The sequence below is a fragment of the Stegodyphus dumicola genome, chromosome 2, assembly GCF_044657685.1.
Source record: "Stegodyphus dumicola isolate Sdum_Otavi_A_Nest chromosome 2, ASM4465768v1".
In the NCBI taxonomy this organism is placed as follows: Eukaryota; Metazoa; Arthropoda; class Arachnida; order Araneae; family Eresidae; genus Stegodyphus; species Stegodyphus dumicola.
The window spans coordinates 261,807,062-261,826,423 of NC_140769.1; the positions used below are offsets into that span (position 1 = coordinate 261,807,062).

A 19,362-nucleotide genomic window follows, 5' to 3' on the forward strand; every position below is an offset into this window, starting at 1 on the left:
TTTTTGTCGTCGGAAGTCAATTCTTGTATTTTTATTTTTTCTTAATGGGTATTAAAACTTCCCCAAATATAAATACAGGAACCGGAGACCGCACTAAAAGTTAGATTTCGTTATTTGTCCAAAATTATCATTGCTATTTTTTAATTTGACATTACCAAAACATGAATATTTAAGCATTTCTGTAATTGGAATGTATGACTACAACCAATGATTGGGAAAATAAAGGCGGGATAAGGAAGTTTACCTGGTGTGTTTATGTAACAATAATGTCGCTTTCTTACATTAAATTCACACGAATAAATTTTTAACACGTTTTTATTTTTAATCAATAATGTAATCACCCTCGTTATCAACAACCTTTTGCCATCTAGTGTGCAGATTTTCAATCCCCGGACCGATATAAATCAATTGGTTTTTGAGTAATATATCTCAAGATAGCGTTTTGGACATCATTCAAATTTTCAAATTTTCAAATGATTGAGTCGTCTTTAGGTCATCAATAACAGCAGCACTGAACTCTAACAGTTGCGTGGGCTAATCTCTGGAATATGGTAACAGGTAGTTTGGCAATATTTTGGTAAGGCGATAAAGGTTATTAGCTAGGACTTTAGCAGTGTACATGGATAAAGTCTCGCACCTAATCTTCGTCATGATTAAGCACTTTTGTTCCATAAAAGTTCTAGCATAAGCGTAATTCGGCTAGCAGATTGTTGGAAAAAAACATGTTGAGTTAAAAAAAAAAAAAAAAAAAAAAAAACATGCTTTTACTTCGTGAAAACAAAATGGCGTCCGAAAAAAGCTAGCAGATTGCTATAGCAAGGTTGGTCGCCAAATTTTCGCCAAAAAATCGCCAAGTTACCATAATCCAAAGATTAACCGTTGCGTGCGTATGGGTTCGCAATAGATTGAATGCACAAGTCCGATAATAGGTTAATAAAAATGTATTTTTATCAAAAGAAATATTTCAGAAAGCTGGAATAATCCACAGAAATTTTCGTACAAGTATTCACAGTATCACATAGTGTAATCAGTAGTTACACTTCAAACAACTAAGAATGTTAAACACAACGCAATGCAAAGCGCATCTGAAGAGAAGGCTAACTCGTATATCCTCATTCAGGCGGAACTAAACAACTCACAATAATAATACTTAAGCAACTCTCTCTCCAGATGCTCTCTCTCCCAGCTTTTATAATTTTCAACCGACCGCTGAGATATTTCTCGGACTTTCTGCTTCTCGAAATTACTGGAAAGCAACACGAGGGTAGAATTACGGTTACAGTTAACTTAGTGGTCAATTACATTAATTCAGTTACAATACTTATTACGGTTATACAGGGACCTGACCAAAAGGCCGCCAAATTTGGCAACAAAGATAAACCGCCAAAACCGTTGTCAGCTTGGCGATATTTCGCCAAGTTACCGAGGTATCTATTTACTCAATGTTAAATGCACTTGCCCCTGTACCCTTTTTCGGCATAGTTTTCGTTTAAAATTTGTATCGCTCTACATTCCACAGAAAAATACAACAATTTTACTTATAATTCTATTAAAATTACCTATCTAAGCTCAAAATTCGTAACATTGTCTCCTTTCCAAGGACTGCACGTTCCGGGCAGTACAATTCCTAGACAGGAAGCTATACTTACAAACTAAGGCATCGATGCAATGATAAACATTACAATACAATACCAAATAACATAAACACTAGTTGCAATAAGTAACTTAAAATAAATCAAATACTGAATAAATGAATGCGCTGATTTACAAATTTAGAAATAAATAGGACCATGGTCTTACACTATTTACATTATATACACTAATTACAATGACCATAGTAAGAAGCTTGCCTGTCTTAATGAACGACTTTAGGTTTATAATTTGATGACTTACAGATCCGAACTATGACGTCTTTCAGCCTGTTTAGGACTGTGTAAAGATCATCTCAAGGTGATTGCAGCTGAGGAGAGAGTCCTTTCGGTCGAATGGTATTCCACAACCATACCTTATCTTCTTCGTTGAATCGATGTCCTGTAGCTTTCGTGTCGTATCGGATCTTCATCTTCTCCGTCGCCAAGTTGACTCGCTCTCGTGCAAAACTATGCATCACTTCGAGCTGCACTTGGATGTACTTTCCAGGTGATGAAGGCGCATCCGGAGGGCGACCAAGCAAGAGATCCCAAGACAGGCGAAGGTTACGATCAAAGAGTATCTTATGGAATTGGGAATAACTGGTAGTCTAGTGGACAGCACTTTTGAATTGCTTTTGATAAGCTAGTAAAAACAGAGGTAACTTCTTGTCCCTGCCCTGTTGGTTATTAGAAACCACCAATGAGAGGTTATTATGGCCGGATTAAACCTCTACAACATGCCGTCTGCCTGGTGATGTAAAGATGTAGTCTGTGTTTTGTCAATGTTTAGTAGCTTGCAGAGTTCGTTTATTGCAGGCAATTCAAAAGTTCTTCCTTGATTCGAATGTAACTGAAGCGGCACTCCGAAAGTGGAAATCCAAGGATGTATGATTACGTTTGCTACCGTGGCTACCTACCATATCACGAATAGGATATTCTTCAGGCCTCTTGGTGAAGTAATCAGTGAAAATGATGATGTATTTGTTGCCATTAGTAGTTCGTGGGAGAGGTCCCAGGATGTCAAAGGCGATACATTCAAAAGGTGCTCCTAAATTGTAACGTTGCATCATGCCTCGGCTGCGTTTCTTCGGTCCATTCCGACCCGTACACATATCGCAAGATCGGCATCACTTTTGCACATCTAATTTTTGCGGTACTCCAGTTATCTCCAGTGTTTTTGCGCTTTCAGACTCTCTGCAAAGTCTTCATTATTCAGAAGTAGCCTCCTGTAGGGCTGCTACATAGTTCTTTAAGAACATCCGATATCGGGGATCTTCGGGGTATCAGCTGGCAAGGAAAAGGCTTTTTATCACCCGATTCGCATTTGCGGTACAAGACTCAATTCGACTATGGCAGGGTTTCTTAAACTTTTCAGTCGATACCCCTTTTTATCATAAAAAATTTTTCGCGACCCCCCGGGGCCCCATAATATTTACAAAAATATTGTGGGATCCCATACATATTGCGCAAATGTGACACACACGTGAGTGAAATTGTTAATTTTTTCACTTGCACTGTGATATACTATTGCAGTTTTAGATCATTAACTTTAATTTCTAATTTTAAGACATAGAACAATGGGAAAATTTTAAATAAGTAACAGACGAAATGACAATGTCACGTGCAAAGCAAGAAAAATGAATATTTATATTATAGAAAGAACGCGTCGAAACGTTTTCGTTTTTTTCTTTATCTGTATCGTCTTATCTTTATCTATTTTCAGATACATTATGTAAAAATATTTGGTATATTATAATACGTTAAAGAAATAGTCAAACTGCTAAAAGTTTTGGCGAGCCATAACTGCAGGTCCCTGGGCCCCCTTGGCGGTCGCGACCCACAGTTTAAGAAACCCTGGACTATGGAATGAGTCCCAGAGAATCCAGTATTGTTTTGTCATATGGCCATAGATTGAAATATCCTGCCAGGTAGGATTTCTGTTTGAAGACTGCATTAAGTCGATTATGGCTTTAATGTCGTCGCCTTCCAGCTGGCCTTTGCTGACTTCTTTGTCACTCCATGGGTCTCGATCAGCCGATGTTGATTTAGTAACTTGTCGTGCGACCGAATTAAGGAGCTCATATTTCGCTTCCATCCTGGAACAATATCGGCAGCTTTCTGGACAGGGTCTTCTAGACAGGGCTTCGGCGTTTCCGTGTGATGATCTCTTCCGATGATGGATAATGACGTAATATTCTTGGAGTCTCTGTATCCACCTGGCTATTTGGTCTTCAGGATTCTTGAAATTTAAAAGCCAGATCAACGATGCATTAACCGTGCAGGAATTTTCTGCCTTAGAAATAATGATGGAAATGTTCTATGGCTCTTAAATATTGAGAACAACTCTTTCCTGGTGACTCAGTAATTCCTGTCCGGTTTAGATAAGCAGTATCTGCAGTAGACGTTCTTGACCGTTTATTTCTTGGAGCATGATGTTAAAGGTTTCTTCAGGTTATTAAATATATCTTCACATTCTATTATTACCAGAAACTTATTCTTGCTGTTGGTCAGCTTGTGAAGGTGTGTTGCGGTGGAAGAAAAGTCATCACGAATCTTCTATAGGAGATCCAAAGCTCCAGGAAACTTCTCAGCTGATGGACATTTTCGCGGGTCTTCAACTTTTAACTGCTGGCACTTTTTCTGAATCCGTACATACACCTTCAGTTCATACTATTGATAAAGCTTTAAGTTTCGCCACTCAAGATGAGAGAAGTGGTCTTTCAAGAAGAGCTTTCTTTTGGGTATTGCCAAAACTAATACCAGATCAATACATCCTAGGTGCAAACTGTATGAACAACGAATTAGAGTTTCTAGGACAATCAAATATTTGGGCGTTACAATTGATGGAAAGCTCAGTCTATATAAAAGAGCTATAGAGAGAAAGATCTTGTATGCATGTGGAGAATGATGAACTGGATCGGTCCGAATGCGAAATAAAATTTTGCAAATTCAAAGAATTGCTCTCTTGGGGGTTACCAAGGGTTTTAGAACTGTTTCGACAGTAGCTCTTCATATTTTGTCTGGATGTATTCCGATCGATATTTTAGTGGAAAAAGAATATGCTATCTTTAAGACTATCATCCGGCTAAGTTCATAAAAACCTGGTAATGAAATTGTCGATTTCTTCGGTGAGATCTTCTCAGCTAGAGATTTAGACTTAGATAAAGGTTTAAACTTGTAAGGATTATATTTATTTAGCTAACAGTTAAAGTTTGAGTTAAACTTCCTGTCCTATCGCTCCTTAATTTCAGCTTACTACTTCTGGCCAGAACAAAATTTTAGAATCACGTTTGAATGCAAATTGCGGAAGAGCGGTATTTAACCGCGAAGTTCTACTGTCTTAGTCAGAGGAAGAACCAGAGTTTCTGGCTAGCACGCGTCCGCCTTTTTAGGCTACTCTCTCTTAAGCTATTATTACGCTCGGCCGTACTTTAGGCCCTTGATAGCTTCGCAGCCAATTAGCGTTAAGAGGCCAACTCCATTAGAATCGTGATAGATTTGGCTACATCTTTTTAATTAAGATTAGTTAAGTTTTAATTCTTAGTTTCCTAAGTTCAAACCCGAATGTTGGCTTTATTGTAAAACTCCAAGACGGAGTTCTGTTCAATCTTATTTGAATAATAAAGGGTCGGGTCTTTTAACTCTTTCCAATTATTAATTACTGTCTCACGAACTCAAACGATAATTCGCTTACTAGTTCTTAAGATTCTTAACATTCAACTGTAACTTAAGGTAGACAATAGAGAATTTTACAAACTATCATCCGGCTTTATTGAAAAAGTTGAGTTGGCATAAAAGCCTACCGAATATGACAGACTACACTGTTTTTACAGACGGATCTAAATTAAATGATCATATGAGAGCAGCCTCTTGCGCGTTCTCACGCGAGAAATTAAGCACACAAAGAAAATATAGACTTTCTGACAATGCCTCTGTCTATCAGGCAGAGTTACTAGCTTATATTGGCTTTTTTTTCTAATTTTACGCAAGATCCTGTAGAAATCTATAGCCATTGCGAGAGTGCTATTGTTTCAATTATACGGACGTTTGTTCTAGGAACGATTTAATTAAACATATAAAAGGTATGCTCATTTTTTAGCTCTTTCAGAGATATTAAACACTTTTGGACGAAGAGTCACATTGTAACTACAGTCAAAAGTCTTTAATCCGGACTCGTCGGGACTTCGGCGATTCCGGATTATCGGTTTGTCCGGATTACAGATCATCAGTTTGAATCTGGTAAGATGGTTTGCAGAAATTATAAAATTAAAAATATGAAACCGTAATTTATGAAATAAAGAGTAATTATGATCTAAAGGGTATCGAAATTTACAAAAAAAAAAAAAAAAAAAAAAAAAAAAAAAAAAAAAAAGGCTTAATATTTATTTGTTTACTTTAGTAAACATTTCTTTCAATGTCAGTTGTTTAAGTTGCTTCGTTTTTTATGTGATAATGCATTCTCTTTAATTCTATAAACAGACATAATTTCTTGTTCAGTTATAAAGTTCCGCTGTTCAAGTCCTATAATTGCTGTGTCGAGAATACCGACTAATTTATCAATCGAAATTTTTTCGTTTTCAATAACCTATGTCACTTTCTTCTGTATCGGAAGCGAATTATAATGACGAGGAATTTGATTTAAATCATATCAAAGACGGAGTACATCGAGATGAAATACAGTCAAAAGTCGTTAATCCGGACTCGTCGGGACTTCGGCGATTCCGGATTATCGATTTTTCCGGATTAAAAATCATCAGTTTAAATCAGGTAGGATGGCATGCAGAAATTATAAAATTAAAAATATGAAACCGTAATTTATGAAATAAAGAGCAATTATGATCTAAAGGATATCGATATTTACAAAAAAAAAAAGGCTTAATATTTATTTGTTTACTTTAGTAAACATTTCTTTTAACGCGCGCATGCGTATAGCATACATTACGCATAGTCGAAATTAGAAAATTGCAACCAGAAAACTATTTGATGTGTATTCGTGATATTTATAACGACGAGGAATTTGATTTAAATCATGTCAAAGATGGAGTACATCGAGATGAAATACTACATTTAGTAAGGAATTATAAGCCGAATAAAATAAAAACATCTGCCCTGAAGATAAAGATAATGCTGTCAGATCAAGTTCCAGTTCATTGCGCGCCGCGACGTTCCCCCCCGCAGAGCAGCGTGAAATTGATAAACAGATTTCGGAATGGTTAGAGAAACAAAGGATATGCCTTTATCCATTTTTTGCAGCAATTCCACTTTTTATTTGATGGACATCGAAACATGCTTTCGCTTTGTAGATCCTTTGGCAGCTCCAGAATCGGAAATTCTTTTTGACATAATCGAAAGTTCAAGCTTACTTTTATAAAATTGCTCTAACAGTCTGCAAAAAATAATAAGCCGGATCCTATTAGAAGATTAAGGAACAACTTAATCTGCAACATTAACTGAAATAGATAATTAGATAATTTTAGCTTAGCTTATACCGTCTGTTATATATTAAACGCGCATACGTAACAGTATTGCGCGCTGCGTGAACGCATTATGCATTGACGCATGCGCAGAAAGTTTGTAGCTTTGAGGTCCGGATTATAGATCATTCCGGATTATGTATTTCCGGATTAAAGACTTTTAAATGTATTAGTAATGAGTTAGCAGATAGATTGGCAAAGGCTACCATTGAAAATCAAAGCATTGATTTCAAGCTGAGGACTTCCTTTGATAGTTTGAAATCTTTGTTGAAAAGAATAAGTTCGACTTTTTGGCTGGCAAAGTATAACGATCCAGATTCTAAAGGAAGATTCACATATTATTTAATCTCAACTCTTAAGTGAGGGACGTCTGTTTTTACATGGCATGGACTCGGTCCTCTGGAGCAACTGAACCGAGCATTGACTGGAAATGTATACCTTCAGCTACTTGGAGATCACTTACAGCCATTCATGGACTTCACGGACTCAAACAATGATAAGATTTTTATGGATGACAATGCGCCATGTCACCGGGCCACAATTATTCGCGATTGGTTAGAAGAACATTCTGCACAATTCCAGCAAATGATCCGGCCACCTAGATCGCCCGACATGAATCCCATCGCACATTTATGGGACATCATCGAGAGGTCAGTTCGTACCCAAAACCCTGCACCGTCAACACTTTCACAATTATGGACGTCTATAGAGGCAGCATGGCTCAATATTCCTGCAGGGGACTTCCAACGACTTGTTGAGTCCATGCCACGTCGAGTTGCTGCACTTCGCCGGGCAAAAGGAGGACCGACAAAATATTAGGAGGTATCCCATGACTTTTGTCACTTCAGTGTATAATAAGTATGTAATAATGAATTATTTTTTGGCTCCGCTGGTAAATCTCACCAATTTCTAGATTTCAAATTCATATTTTAGTTGTTAATTCTATATGAAGATATTTTTAGTAGTATGGTGGTTATTCTGCGTTTAATTTTTACGTTCTATTCCATGCTTTTGATTCCTTAAGGTTGAAGACGCTACGCTACCAGTGCAGGAATTAATTTTGTTGAAATGCTACTGTTGGATATTCGTATGTATACTTTTCAGTGTAATTTTCAAAGACACGATAATAATTGTTTCCTTTTCTGAAGTAGACATATGATATTATTAATGTTGCAAAACACTGTTTCGATATGGTTACTATCTCAGTAATGATACTTTTCTTAACGAAATATTGAGCACCTAATCTATTTATTTTGTAGAGAATTATAATTCCGAACAGCTATTGTTCTACATTTAACGTTAAATAAACGCTAAAAACAAGATATAACAATTAACATCGATAATCATGATGCGCTTCTCTGTGTCTGATTATTTACCCGTTATTATCACTTTACTTATTATCAATCGAACACCAAATCCCTTCGTTTCATACAAAAAAGAAAGATTATGAAACGCAACAAACATTTTCAAGTTATAGAAGGATATGATTTATTATGTTGACAGTAGGACTTATTATTTGCTGTGAAACAAATATTTTAAACATAAAACTCAGAACAGCTCATTTTGTATGCTTATGTTCGTTTAAATAACTCCTAGTATCTCGAAACGATTATCTGTGATTCTGTCACATCTTTATCAACAGAAATGAGGAGGGTTCATTTCAAGGTCACAGGTAATAAGTTATTTCTGAATGTATTGAAAATATTGCAACGCATATTTATCTTTTATGTCCCTCCTACTTCCGAGATCGTTTGCTTAAAAAATTAGCTCCATTTAGAATTAAACTGAATTCTCCTACCGTTTGCAGTTTTAAAATTGCGTAGTTATGAAGGTTAATTTTTGTAAAAATACGAAGTTCAATCTATTAGTTGCGTGCTTATGTTTGCTGGTATACTACGCCTGTTGTTATGGATACTCTACTAATGGTACTTATGTCAAATTATTTTAATTTTTTCTAATCATATCAAATATTTAAATTATTTTAATTTTATATACAGCAAACAATTATATAAAACTGCGAAATTGTTCAGTTAGAGTAGGGGTCTTCAACCTTTAACGTCTGAGAGCCACATCCATAAATTCACAAAGATCGGCGGGCCACATGCCTGTCAAAAAATTGTGTAGTCAGAAAATTTACAGAAAAGAGGGAGGTTTGTTTTGCAAGACTACAATCGATTCTAAACGAAAAGATAGTGTTACAGATTTCCATATGTATGTGTTACCGTGAAAAACCGAAATTGGAGAATATCGACTTTCACCGGAGAATGTCAACATTCACCAAATACGTCGGTGAAAGACCGAATATTGCACTACATTCTTTTATATTCGGACCCTCACCGGTGTATGTCGACAATCACAGATATGCTCTGGTGAAAGTCGAAGAGAGAGGCTATAAAGTGCCATAATACTACTTTGTTGCAATAAATAAGATTTGAATCACATAATTTATTAAGATTTTTATGACTGTTATTTTATTTTCTCATTTAGAACTTACTGTATAATTAAGTAAGTTTTTAACTTCTATTATTTTCCTTTCTCATTTTGAATGTATTATGTGTTTTAGGTTCTCATGTTTTTAAGTTCTTATTTCAAGTCTCAAGTGCGTTTATTCGCGATTGAATTACGGAGAAGAAAATATAATATTGTTATATGTTCAACATTCACCATTAGTACATGGTGAATGTCGACATTGACCGGTGTAAGTCAGAAATAAGAATATTTGGAAAATATTTCGGACATACACCAAGAGACTATGTGAATGCTGACATTCACCGATGAAAGTCGACATTCTCCAGGTTTCGGTGTTTCACCGTAACATATACATTGGTTCCAAAAAGTAAAATGGAAATCGAATCAAATTGTTTTAAAACTTTTTTTAACTATGAAAAAAGTATAAAGATGATTGTACAGAATGATGCTACAAAATGCATTTACAATAAAAAAGAAAAAAAAATTACATTACTGGCAGAAGATGGTAGTTACTTTAATTTTAAGTGGAATTTAACATTGTTTTTGCTTGATTAAACATCAATATTCGGTTTAATCTGTGTTGTAGCAATTCATAATGTGTCCTCCAAATGTCTGTCTGTCAGCCGTGTTCTTGTTTTTGATTTTAGGATTTTTATTTTACTAAAAAGCTGTGCATATATGTAGGTACTACCAAAGACAGAAGACATGAAAAGAGTGCATGTTTACGAATTCCTGGATACTTGTCTTCGGTCACTTACTTCCAATAAAAAATCAATTACTGCAAGATTTTCAAGAAACTTGCATTTTACTGCAGAGTCACACTGTAAATCTATAAATTCTAATTGAAGTTCTGGTACATATTACATAAGATAAATTACATAAGCTAAATTGAAATTTTTGAAAAATTTGTCATTTTCAGAAAATTTTATCTCAAATAATATCAGGCGTTGTCAATAAAATGTTTTGAATATCAAGAATAAGAGAAAAAAAGTTTTTTTACGACAAAAAGCTGACAAGGCATTTTTTCTTGAAATCAAAATTTCTTAAAATTCTTCAAATCCAGATGCGGGGCCACTAAAATACCTTCAGTGGGCCGCCCATGGCCCGCGGCCCCGGGTTGAAGACCACAAAGTTAGAGTAATTAAATACATTATTACTGTATTGAGTTTTCATTATGATTTGTATATTTCATGTAAATGCGTAACTTCAGTTCATCTAGTGAAATTCCTTTCGAGACGTTTTAGTGTTACGTTTTATGGCTAAAGTATTATTCAACTTAAACTGAGAAATTAAATTAACTGTAGAGGGAGCGCCTTTAACGTGTAGAGATATCAAAACACCGCATTTGCTTTTACAGAACTAATTTAGATGTATGTTTTTATTTTTTTCCCTCTAAAAGCTTATTTAATCTGTGAACATATTAAACTTACATCTTCATTTATATTCTGTTGGGTATACTCGTATTTAGTTAGTACCATGATCAATATAGTCCCACTTATTAAAGAATCTTGAATTAATCTAGCTAAGTTTTTCCCTATTCGTTTTTCAAAATCTATTGTTAGATGATTTCAGGTTTTTTTAGCCTAAAAGTCCTCTTAGTCCCGAAACGCAATTTTTTGTTGCTTCACCTTATGGAGTTGTTCCACTTTTCATTTAAGTCTGTTGCCATTTATTCATTCGGAAAAATAAGAGAAATTTAGTTTGCAAATTTAATCTGTCTGTTAGGCATGAATAAACTAGGCTATTTAAAAGCAATAGATGCAGTTATTATGAATAGTATTTTTTTAATCTTTGAGTCTGATTCATAAAAAATATTCATTTAATTTACGATATGTCTAATTAAAAGCATGAAATAATTTTATGGAATTATGTTGTATATTTTTTGTCATTCTTCAAATATTTTTTTCACTTTAATACGTTTTTTCACTTTTCATTCGAGTCTGCTTTTATTCGAAAAAATATAAGATATTATTCTTTCATATTTAATCTGTCTGTTATTACTTAACACACTAAACCAGCGGTCCTCAAACGCGTGCCAGCTAAACAAAATTTGGGCTGCTTGTATTAAATGTGCACATCCAAAAAATATGAGGTTAAAAATTGGCTTCCATTTTAGTAACCGAAAGTTTAATTCTAACATTTTAATGGGAAATTTGAACCTGTTTAAGAGAGATCAATCTCTTTATGTATGGTCTATTTCACTTAGTTTTAACAGTAAACTAAGATCCACTTTTAATTTTGTTCTGTATTTATTTTTTAAATATAACACGGAAGAAATCTTTATTCACACAAATAGGTTGTGCGAAAAGGCAATAAAAACTTAATAGCTTTATTTGAAATGCCTTTAAATTCTTTTTTTTTTTTTTCGGTTCACCCAAAAGTTAACAACGTATTAGTTTTGAAATCTTCAGTTAGATTTTGTGATATCGCGTGCATTTAACACAGTTAAGGCGATTCAGTACACTATCCTCTATTTAACACAGTTTTATTAAAGAATCATAAAATAGAATACCTGTGAAATCTATATTTAACAAGTTAGAGAGTTTGCCTAACTCAAACAGAACACAAATAGAATACAAATCAAAGTTAACAGTCTTTACAAACATCTAAACAAAAGTTATGAAATAAATAACTTGCAAAATATTCATAAGCTTTAAATATCTTCAAGATTACCTAATAAGCAATGTTACGAGGAGTATATTCCATAAAAAAAGTACCATGCCAAACCATAAACACAACGTTAGCACAAAATCCTTTAACCCTTTCCGGCACGCTACCTTTTAAAGTCGGATTTTTGATAAAAAAAAAGGTAGGCAGTTTTAATAGGTTTAGAGGAGTACACAAGTAAAATTTTGTGAAGATAGCATTTATCGTTCTAATTCTGTAAGTGTGCCCAAAGTGGCACACTGATTGAATAGAGCTTCGAAAAGAGTGCTGAAACGAGCATTGTTGTCAGTGAACTGACCGATAAGATGCGGAGAAACAAAGAATATAGACTCTCAGTTGTCCTAGATTATCGGTGAGCCCGGTCTGGGCACATCTAGGGTTCGTTTGATTTTACGCAAGATTTCAAGGTAAAAATTTAAAATTAATATAGAATAAGGAGATTAGCATACATCCAAAAAATGACATAGAAATTTATTTTCAAACAATTCCTTTTATACCCTAAAAATGTCTGGAAGATTTCTTTGAAAAATGAGGGTCTTAAAAAACTAAACATGGCTAAAATATATGGACTGGTTTGTGTTGAGCTGCCATCTACTATAAATAAAGAAGCTTCAGAGTAACCCATAAATCCTTTTTTCATTCAACTTTTCTGTGCGTACAGAAGGAAATTTTTAGGTGTGTCCAGACCGGACACACTGTGTCGCAAACGATTAAGACTTCTTGCATCAAAACATAAGTAGAATCCTCTCTCGCTAATTGGCACTCCTTTGTTTTTGACTTTGCAGAATTTCATTATGCAAAAATTACACACATTCATTCTAACAGTTTGATCTCAGGAAATTTCTGGCAATTATTCCTTTTCTTCACGACATAAAATTTTAGGTACATTTGAACAAATTGGATTTCAAATCCAAATTTCTTTTTCATAATCAAAAATAACAAGAAACAGAAAAAAAATTAAGTCGCATGGAGCATTTTAAAAAAATTTAAAAATTAAAACAAAGTTTAAAAAAATTAAATTGCAATGAGCCAGAAAGTTTTTCAAAGATATTTGATATAACTATAGTAATATACATGCATGCAAAGTTTCATATCTCTATGACAATAATTTAAAAAAGTATTTGAACATCCACTGTCCCCTTAAAAGAATCTTCTTAACGTAAACTAATTGAATCCTTAAAACGACCCAACTGTGTTCCTTGCAAAGGAGAATTCAAATCTGCTCTGGAGAAGCAAAAATTTGTAGGTCTTGGAAAAAGTATGCGATAAGGTTCAAAGTGTCCAATAGCAGAATTGTGTATTATATATATATAACAGAAGTGTTAAAACACACACACACACACACACACACACACACACACACACACACATATATATATATATATATATATACATGTTTTAACCCTTCTGTTTTGATCCGTATCCTCTTTCTAAATTTTCTCTTTCCAAAATTAAGATCCCAGATCTGCAGAAAGAGCTTCGATTTGAATTTTAATATAAAATTCTAAATATTCTGACATAAACGAGTAAAATTAATATGCTAACCTGCTTCTCTATTTTTTAGCACGCTTAGCTTAAGTATTTTATCAATGGAATTTGTTGAATACTGAGCATAACAACACAATCAATAAAATATTATTTAGAATGCGTGTGATTCAGAAAAATATGGTCTGAATATTTATGTACACAAGGATGGAGAGAATCTCTAATTACATCAAATGGAAGATCATATACACTTGCCTTTTTACTTCCATGTACGAAGTATTGTATTCCCGAAGAATTTCGGGTATCGTATTTCAACGAAAATGTCTACTTCAACCGCTTTCCAAACTATTTGAATTAAGTTTTTGCGTGACATCTGCACGTACGAGCAAAATAAAAACCTGCTTTTGCCAAAAAAGGATTGTAAAATGGAATTAAAATGAATTTAGAAGTGATTTTTTTAACGTGTGTGTACGTATTGTTACGAAATGTCCAGGCGCGGTAAGATGGCTTTCCCGCAAAACAGTTTTAGGGTTGCCAAAAATGGCAAGGGAAGGCAGGGTTGCCATATTTGAACATCCACTGGCACGAAATCGCCCATTTGGCGACATAATTGGCGATATGCCATGGTTGGATGGAGAACCTTCTGGAAAGAATTCTTACCGGTTTAGCCCAGAATGTTCTCGAACACAAGCTGAAAGCTATATAAACCCTGATGGTCCGCAGTCAGTGAAGAGTCTCTGTGAGGAGCACAAAATTGCATGTTTCAGAGCAAGCCTCCAAATTTCGCTATGTTACCGACGTAAGAAATCTGAGATAGTCAATTCCAAATAATGAACTCCACGCACCATTTGGCCGAAGAACTGCGACTGAAAGCTTTCGGGAGACTAAAGGCGGGGCAAGTCAGATAGAAATGACCAGATGGCTAAATGTCAGCACTTCTGTTATTTATAGACTTTGTGAATATTTTCTAAACACAGATTCGGCATTCCAGAAGGTTCAGCCAAGGACGGGCAGCTGCCCGTCCTTGGCTGAAATATTTAACCGATAATAAATAAATAACCGATATTTGTTGTTATGCGAACGAAGGAATAGAACCCCAACTCCGACTCATCTCAGATTCTCCCTTGCTGCAGCTAAGCTTGGTGTCGACGTCAGCCGTGCATAGAAGGCTTCACAAAGGATGTCTGTACGCAAGGAGATCAGCCATTTGCGTGCAGCTAATATCATGTGATAGAAGGGAACGTTTCATTTGGGCGCGTCAATCCATTACCTTTCTCTATACTCATCGGTAGAGAAAGGACGGGTTACCTTTCTCTACCGATGAGTCTTGGTTTAGATTCCAAAGCGATAGTAGGCGTTATGTGATTTGGAGAAAACCTGGTAATAATGACATCCGTCATACATGCTTGAAAGAGATGCATACGGAGGAAGCAGTGTCTGTGTTTGGAGCAGTATCTCTGGGTGGATTCACAGACCTCCATGTCTTTCCACGTGGAATCGTGAATGCTCAGGCCTAAAGAGATGACATCCTTGATGCTTACGTGACTCTTATGCGGAGCTATAGGTGACGATTTCCTGCTACAGGATGAAATTCTAGACGCATAGGGCTCGCATAGCGGATGATTATCCTCAACAACAAGCAATTCAGCGCATGGAGGGGCCAGCTCAATCACTGGACCTGAATAATATCGAGCATGTTCGAAAAGCTCCATGAAGATGTAGAGCTACTCTTAATCATCCTCTTTGGATCCCCGCGATGGTTGCAACAGTTTTGCAAGAGCAATGGCTTTCACTTCATACATAACTGAAAGACCGCGTAATTGACAACATCATACATCACTGTATTAGTTGTTGCTAGACCCCTTTCCGACATACTTTGCAGAAAGGGGTCTAGCAACAACTAATATGTGTGTCTGTGACAACTTGGGCTCACCAGACCACTAAGTCACGGAGTGCCCTTTAACAGCAGAATAGCACATCAAATTCCCAACCACCAATGTTGTGCCTTTCAAACGCCTTCTCGTAAAACATCGAGGCACGCGGCAAAAGCTTAAAAGCATAATGGACAAGCTAGAAAAAATGGGCATAGACCTCTGCAGGCCGGAATAGGGCACATGCAATAAACACAACTGGCATAACGATTCTCAGAGCTTATTAAAGTAGCTAGGACAGCAATGGTATGTATATCCGAAGTATGGAAATGTAACTGTTTTTAGTTATCCACGAGCCGACGTGCCATTCAAGGCTATTAGCACAGTAATGGACAGTGCACATATAATACTGTAGATGTAACGTGACATGTATTAAGCACACATCTGTTAAGCGTCTTACAACTGTGAAGTCTCTAGATGGTTGCAGGGCCAGGGTAACACCCGAGTAGTCATAGAAAGCCGTCCGGGTGCCCTGTCCTGCTGTCACCTGTCACCTGTATTTGTTGTGTATCCCTATGTCAAATGTTAATAGCAAACTAATGTAATACGTCTCTCTAAATGTATTGCACCTGCACTGGCCCTTGTATGGCAATGTGTATGTTTCCAAGTATTGAAGACCATATAGAGCCATCAAGCCCTTGTATGGCCATGTATCTTCTTTTACTAGTTCAAATAAATACTGAGGCCTGGGCGGCTGGATGTCGGTGCAGAAGGTGGGCAATCCTCCTTCGATAGGCACAACTGCAAGTGGCATGGACTAGGCTCTGGGTCTGGGAGCCCGGTGTGGTACGTTGGTGTGGCCCCATGAGGTTACTCTCTAGATAGTTGCGGGTCCTGGACATTACCCGAGTAGTCTTTTGCAAAGTCGTGCGGGTGTCCAGGCCTGCAGTCACCTGTATTTGCTGTGTTGCTTCTAGGGGAGATCATATTACATATTTAATGCAAATTTCCTATGCCGAACTGACGTCTGAATTGTTCATTATATAAATATGTTATAAAGCATTTCTTCCGTCTTCTTAGCGTGCCTTCGTGGTGTAGTGGTCAGTACACTGAGCCGGTATTTCAGAGGTCCATGGTTCGATTCCCGGCGGAGGCGGTTGCTAATTTTCCAATTCTCCTACTTCCAAAAATATACCTAATGTCTCTACAATGCTAATTTATATAACGCCATAACTGTATGGCAATTTCCTTTTATGTCTTTTTATACCTTACTATATGTTATATATTGTGGACCAGTTTCATTGAATTCTGCATGTAACATTTTGAGTAATCTTAATTTTTGGGATTTTTCCTTAATTAATGATATCCAGTGTAAGTGGAGAAGGTGAGTGTGCAGCTGTCGCAGCGAAATTCTAGAATAAATGTCAGTTCGTGCTGGCTTTGTTTTTACAAGTCTTTTACTGTAGACTGGACAACTTACTTAACAATTCGGAAACAAATGGGCGTTACCTTCGCAAGTAGCTTATGCAAGATGAATAGAGTCCCTGTGTAGACGAATGCGTTTTAAAATTCAGGGAAGCTCATTTTCTGAACGCATTTCGGAAGGTAAAAATTACACAAATACTTTTAAAACTTGTCACTAAATGCTACGGGAAAATTATGCATGAAAATGCAGTATGCAGTTTTGAAAGATTTTTTTTTTTATAATTACTACATTTTTAAAAATTTTTTTCAGAAAATGACACGAGAATCATTTCAACCCGCAACGAAACAGAAGAGAGTTCTTCAGAATTCACATCTGATGAAGCATGGCCCAAGTCACAGACCAAAGTTATGGATGGTGCCATTAAAGTTGGACGCATCAAAGTAGGAAAGAGCAAAATCGGAAGTGGTGGAGGCAGCAAAACAGGAAAGAACAAAATCGGAACTGGTGGAGGCAAATCTTACCATCATTATCGATACCGCAATTACAACACGAAACACGGCTCAGGACCTGTACCTACTTACGTTTTGATTATTCTAGGAATAATTGGAGGAAGCTTATTGATAGGCTTTCTTGCTTACGCATATTTGAATTATGTTAATGAAAAAAATAGCTTAGCAGAAACTTTTAAAGACTAGAAATATATTGGTATATATGAAACTAATTGACATACGCAAAAGTAAAATACGTTGAAAAATTTTATTACCATATTATTGTAATTATTGAAATGGCATTAAATTTCAAACAAATACTTAAATTTTTTAAATTTTTGCAACATCCTTATTTGCAACAAATACATGAAATGTATCCGCAGCCTACTCCACATTGTTTCGAGGACCGTATTCTGCCCGAGAATCATCAGTTTGAGACAAGTGTTATACCTGTTACCGTGAAAGACCGATATTGGAGAATGTCGGCTTTCACCGGAGAATGTGAACATTCACCAAATACGTCGGTGAAAGATCGAATATTGCATTACATTCTTGAACATTCGGACCCTCACCGGTGTATGTCGACAGTCACAAATATGTTCTGGTGTCGGTCCAAAAGAGAGGTCATAAAGTATCATAATAGTTTAAATTGTTGCAATAAATAAGATTTGAATCACATAATTTAGTAAGTTTTTTATTACTATTATTTTATTTTCTCATTTAGAACGTACTCTATAATTAAGTAAGTTTTTAACTTCTATTATTTTCCTTTCTCATTTTGAATGTACCGTGGGTTTTAAGTTCTTATATTCTTAAGTTCTTATTTTAACTCTTAAGTGCGTTTTTTTCGCGACTGAATTACGGAGAAGAAAATATAATATTGTTATATGTTCAACATTCACCATTAGTACATGGTGAATGTCGACATTCACCGGTGTAAGTCAGAAATAAGAGTATTTGGAAAATATTTCGGACATACACCAAGCGACTAGGTGATTGTTGACATTCCCCGGTGAAAGCCGACATTCTCCGGATTTCGGTGTTTCACCGTAACATACATAACAAACACTCCAGATAATCTACAGCTGATTTTCAGCGCAATTTACATACTCGGAATGTTATTTTTAAATTAATTATTTCTCTGGATTAGAGAACTTTTAATGAAGAAGCATTTTAGTTCATCTTGTTGTGGATTACCGGGTACTTTTACCTGCAGTTCTGCTAAAGCAACGGTTTCTTGTAACTAGTATGATATTAAAAAGGGTATAAAAACTTAGAAGATATTTTCTCCCTCTTTTCTGCATGCCTTCGTTGTGTACCAGTAGAACACTCGGCGCGTATTCTAGAAGTCCAGGTTCAAGTTCATGCGAGGGCAATGCTCATTTTTCGCGTCTTCAGTTTCAAAATAACCTAGTGATTCTACAAACTTCGTTTGTACGATTTGACTTGGAAAAAAAAATCTGACGTGTGCACCATGAATTCTTGTTAATTGTACGCATTAAATTAATTGTATACATTTAACCCTTTCACTGCGCATCCCGCAATTTCCACGAGCAACGTAGAAGTAGTAAAATTTGCGCAACCCGCGATTTCCACGGGCAACGTAGAAGTAGTAAATTTTGCGCAATCCGCGATTTCCACGGGCAACGTAGAAGTAGTAAATTTTGCGCAATCCGCGATTTCCACGGGCAACGTAGAACTAGTAAAATTTGTGCAACCCGCGATTTCCACGGGCAACGTAGAAGTAGTAAAATTTGCGCAACCCGCGATTTCCACGGGCAACGTAGAAGTAGTAAGATTTGCGCATCCCGCGATTTCCACGGTCAACGTAGAAGTAGTAAAATATACGCA

General features: G+C 36.0%; 1 protein-coding gene across 2 annotated transcripts; it reads left to right on the top strand.

Annotated features, from left to right (window-relative positions):
- Positions 1 to 8,576: 8,576 nt before the first annotated feature.
- On the top strand, positions 8,577 to 18,192 carry LOC118196529 (uncharacterized). Of its 2 annotated transcripts, none has more exons than XM_035367994.2 (2): positions 8,577 to 8,777; positions 17,333 to 18,192. In XM_035367994.2, exons 1-2 carry the CDS (start codon positions 8,750 to 8,752, stop codon positions 17,716 to 17,718), a joined length of 414 nt encoding a protein of 137 aa, XP_035223885.1. In that variant the 5' UTR covers positions 8,577 to 8,749; the 3' UTR covers positions 17,719 to 18,192. The 2 variants fall into 2 exon arrangements, with proteins under 2 accessions (XP_035223885.1, XP_035223884.1); XM_035367993.2 differs by lacking the exon at positions 8,577 to 8,777 and adding an exon at positions 8,834 to 9,030.
- The last annotated feature ends 1,170 nt before the right edge of the window (positions 18,193 to 19,362 follow it).

Excerpts from the sequence above, each read along its gene's own strand:
- LOC118196529 (XM_035367993.2), top strand. The coding sequence starts at position 8,931 with ATGAAGGTTAATTTTTGTAAAAATACGAAGTTCAATCTATTAGTTGCG. Across the intron at positions 9,031-17,332 it reads TTATGGATACTCTACTAATG|AAAATGACACGAGAATCATT; the intron begins GTACTTATGTCA and ends AATTTTTTTCAG.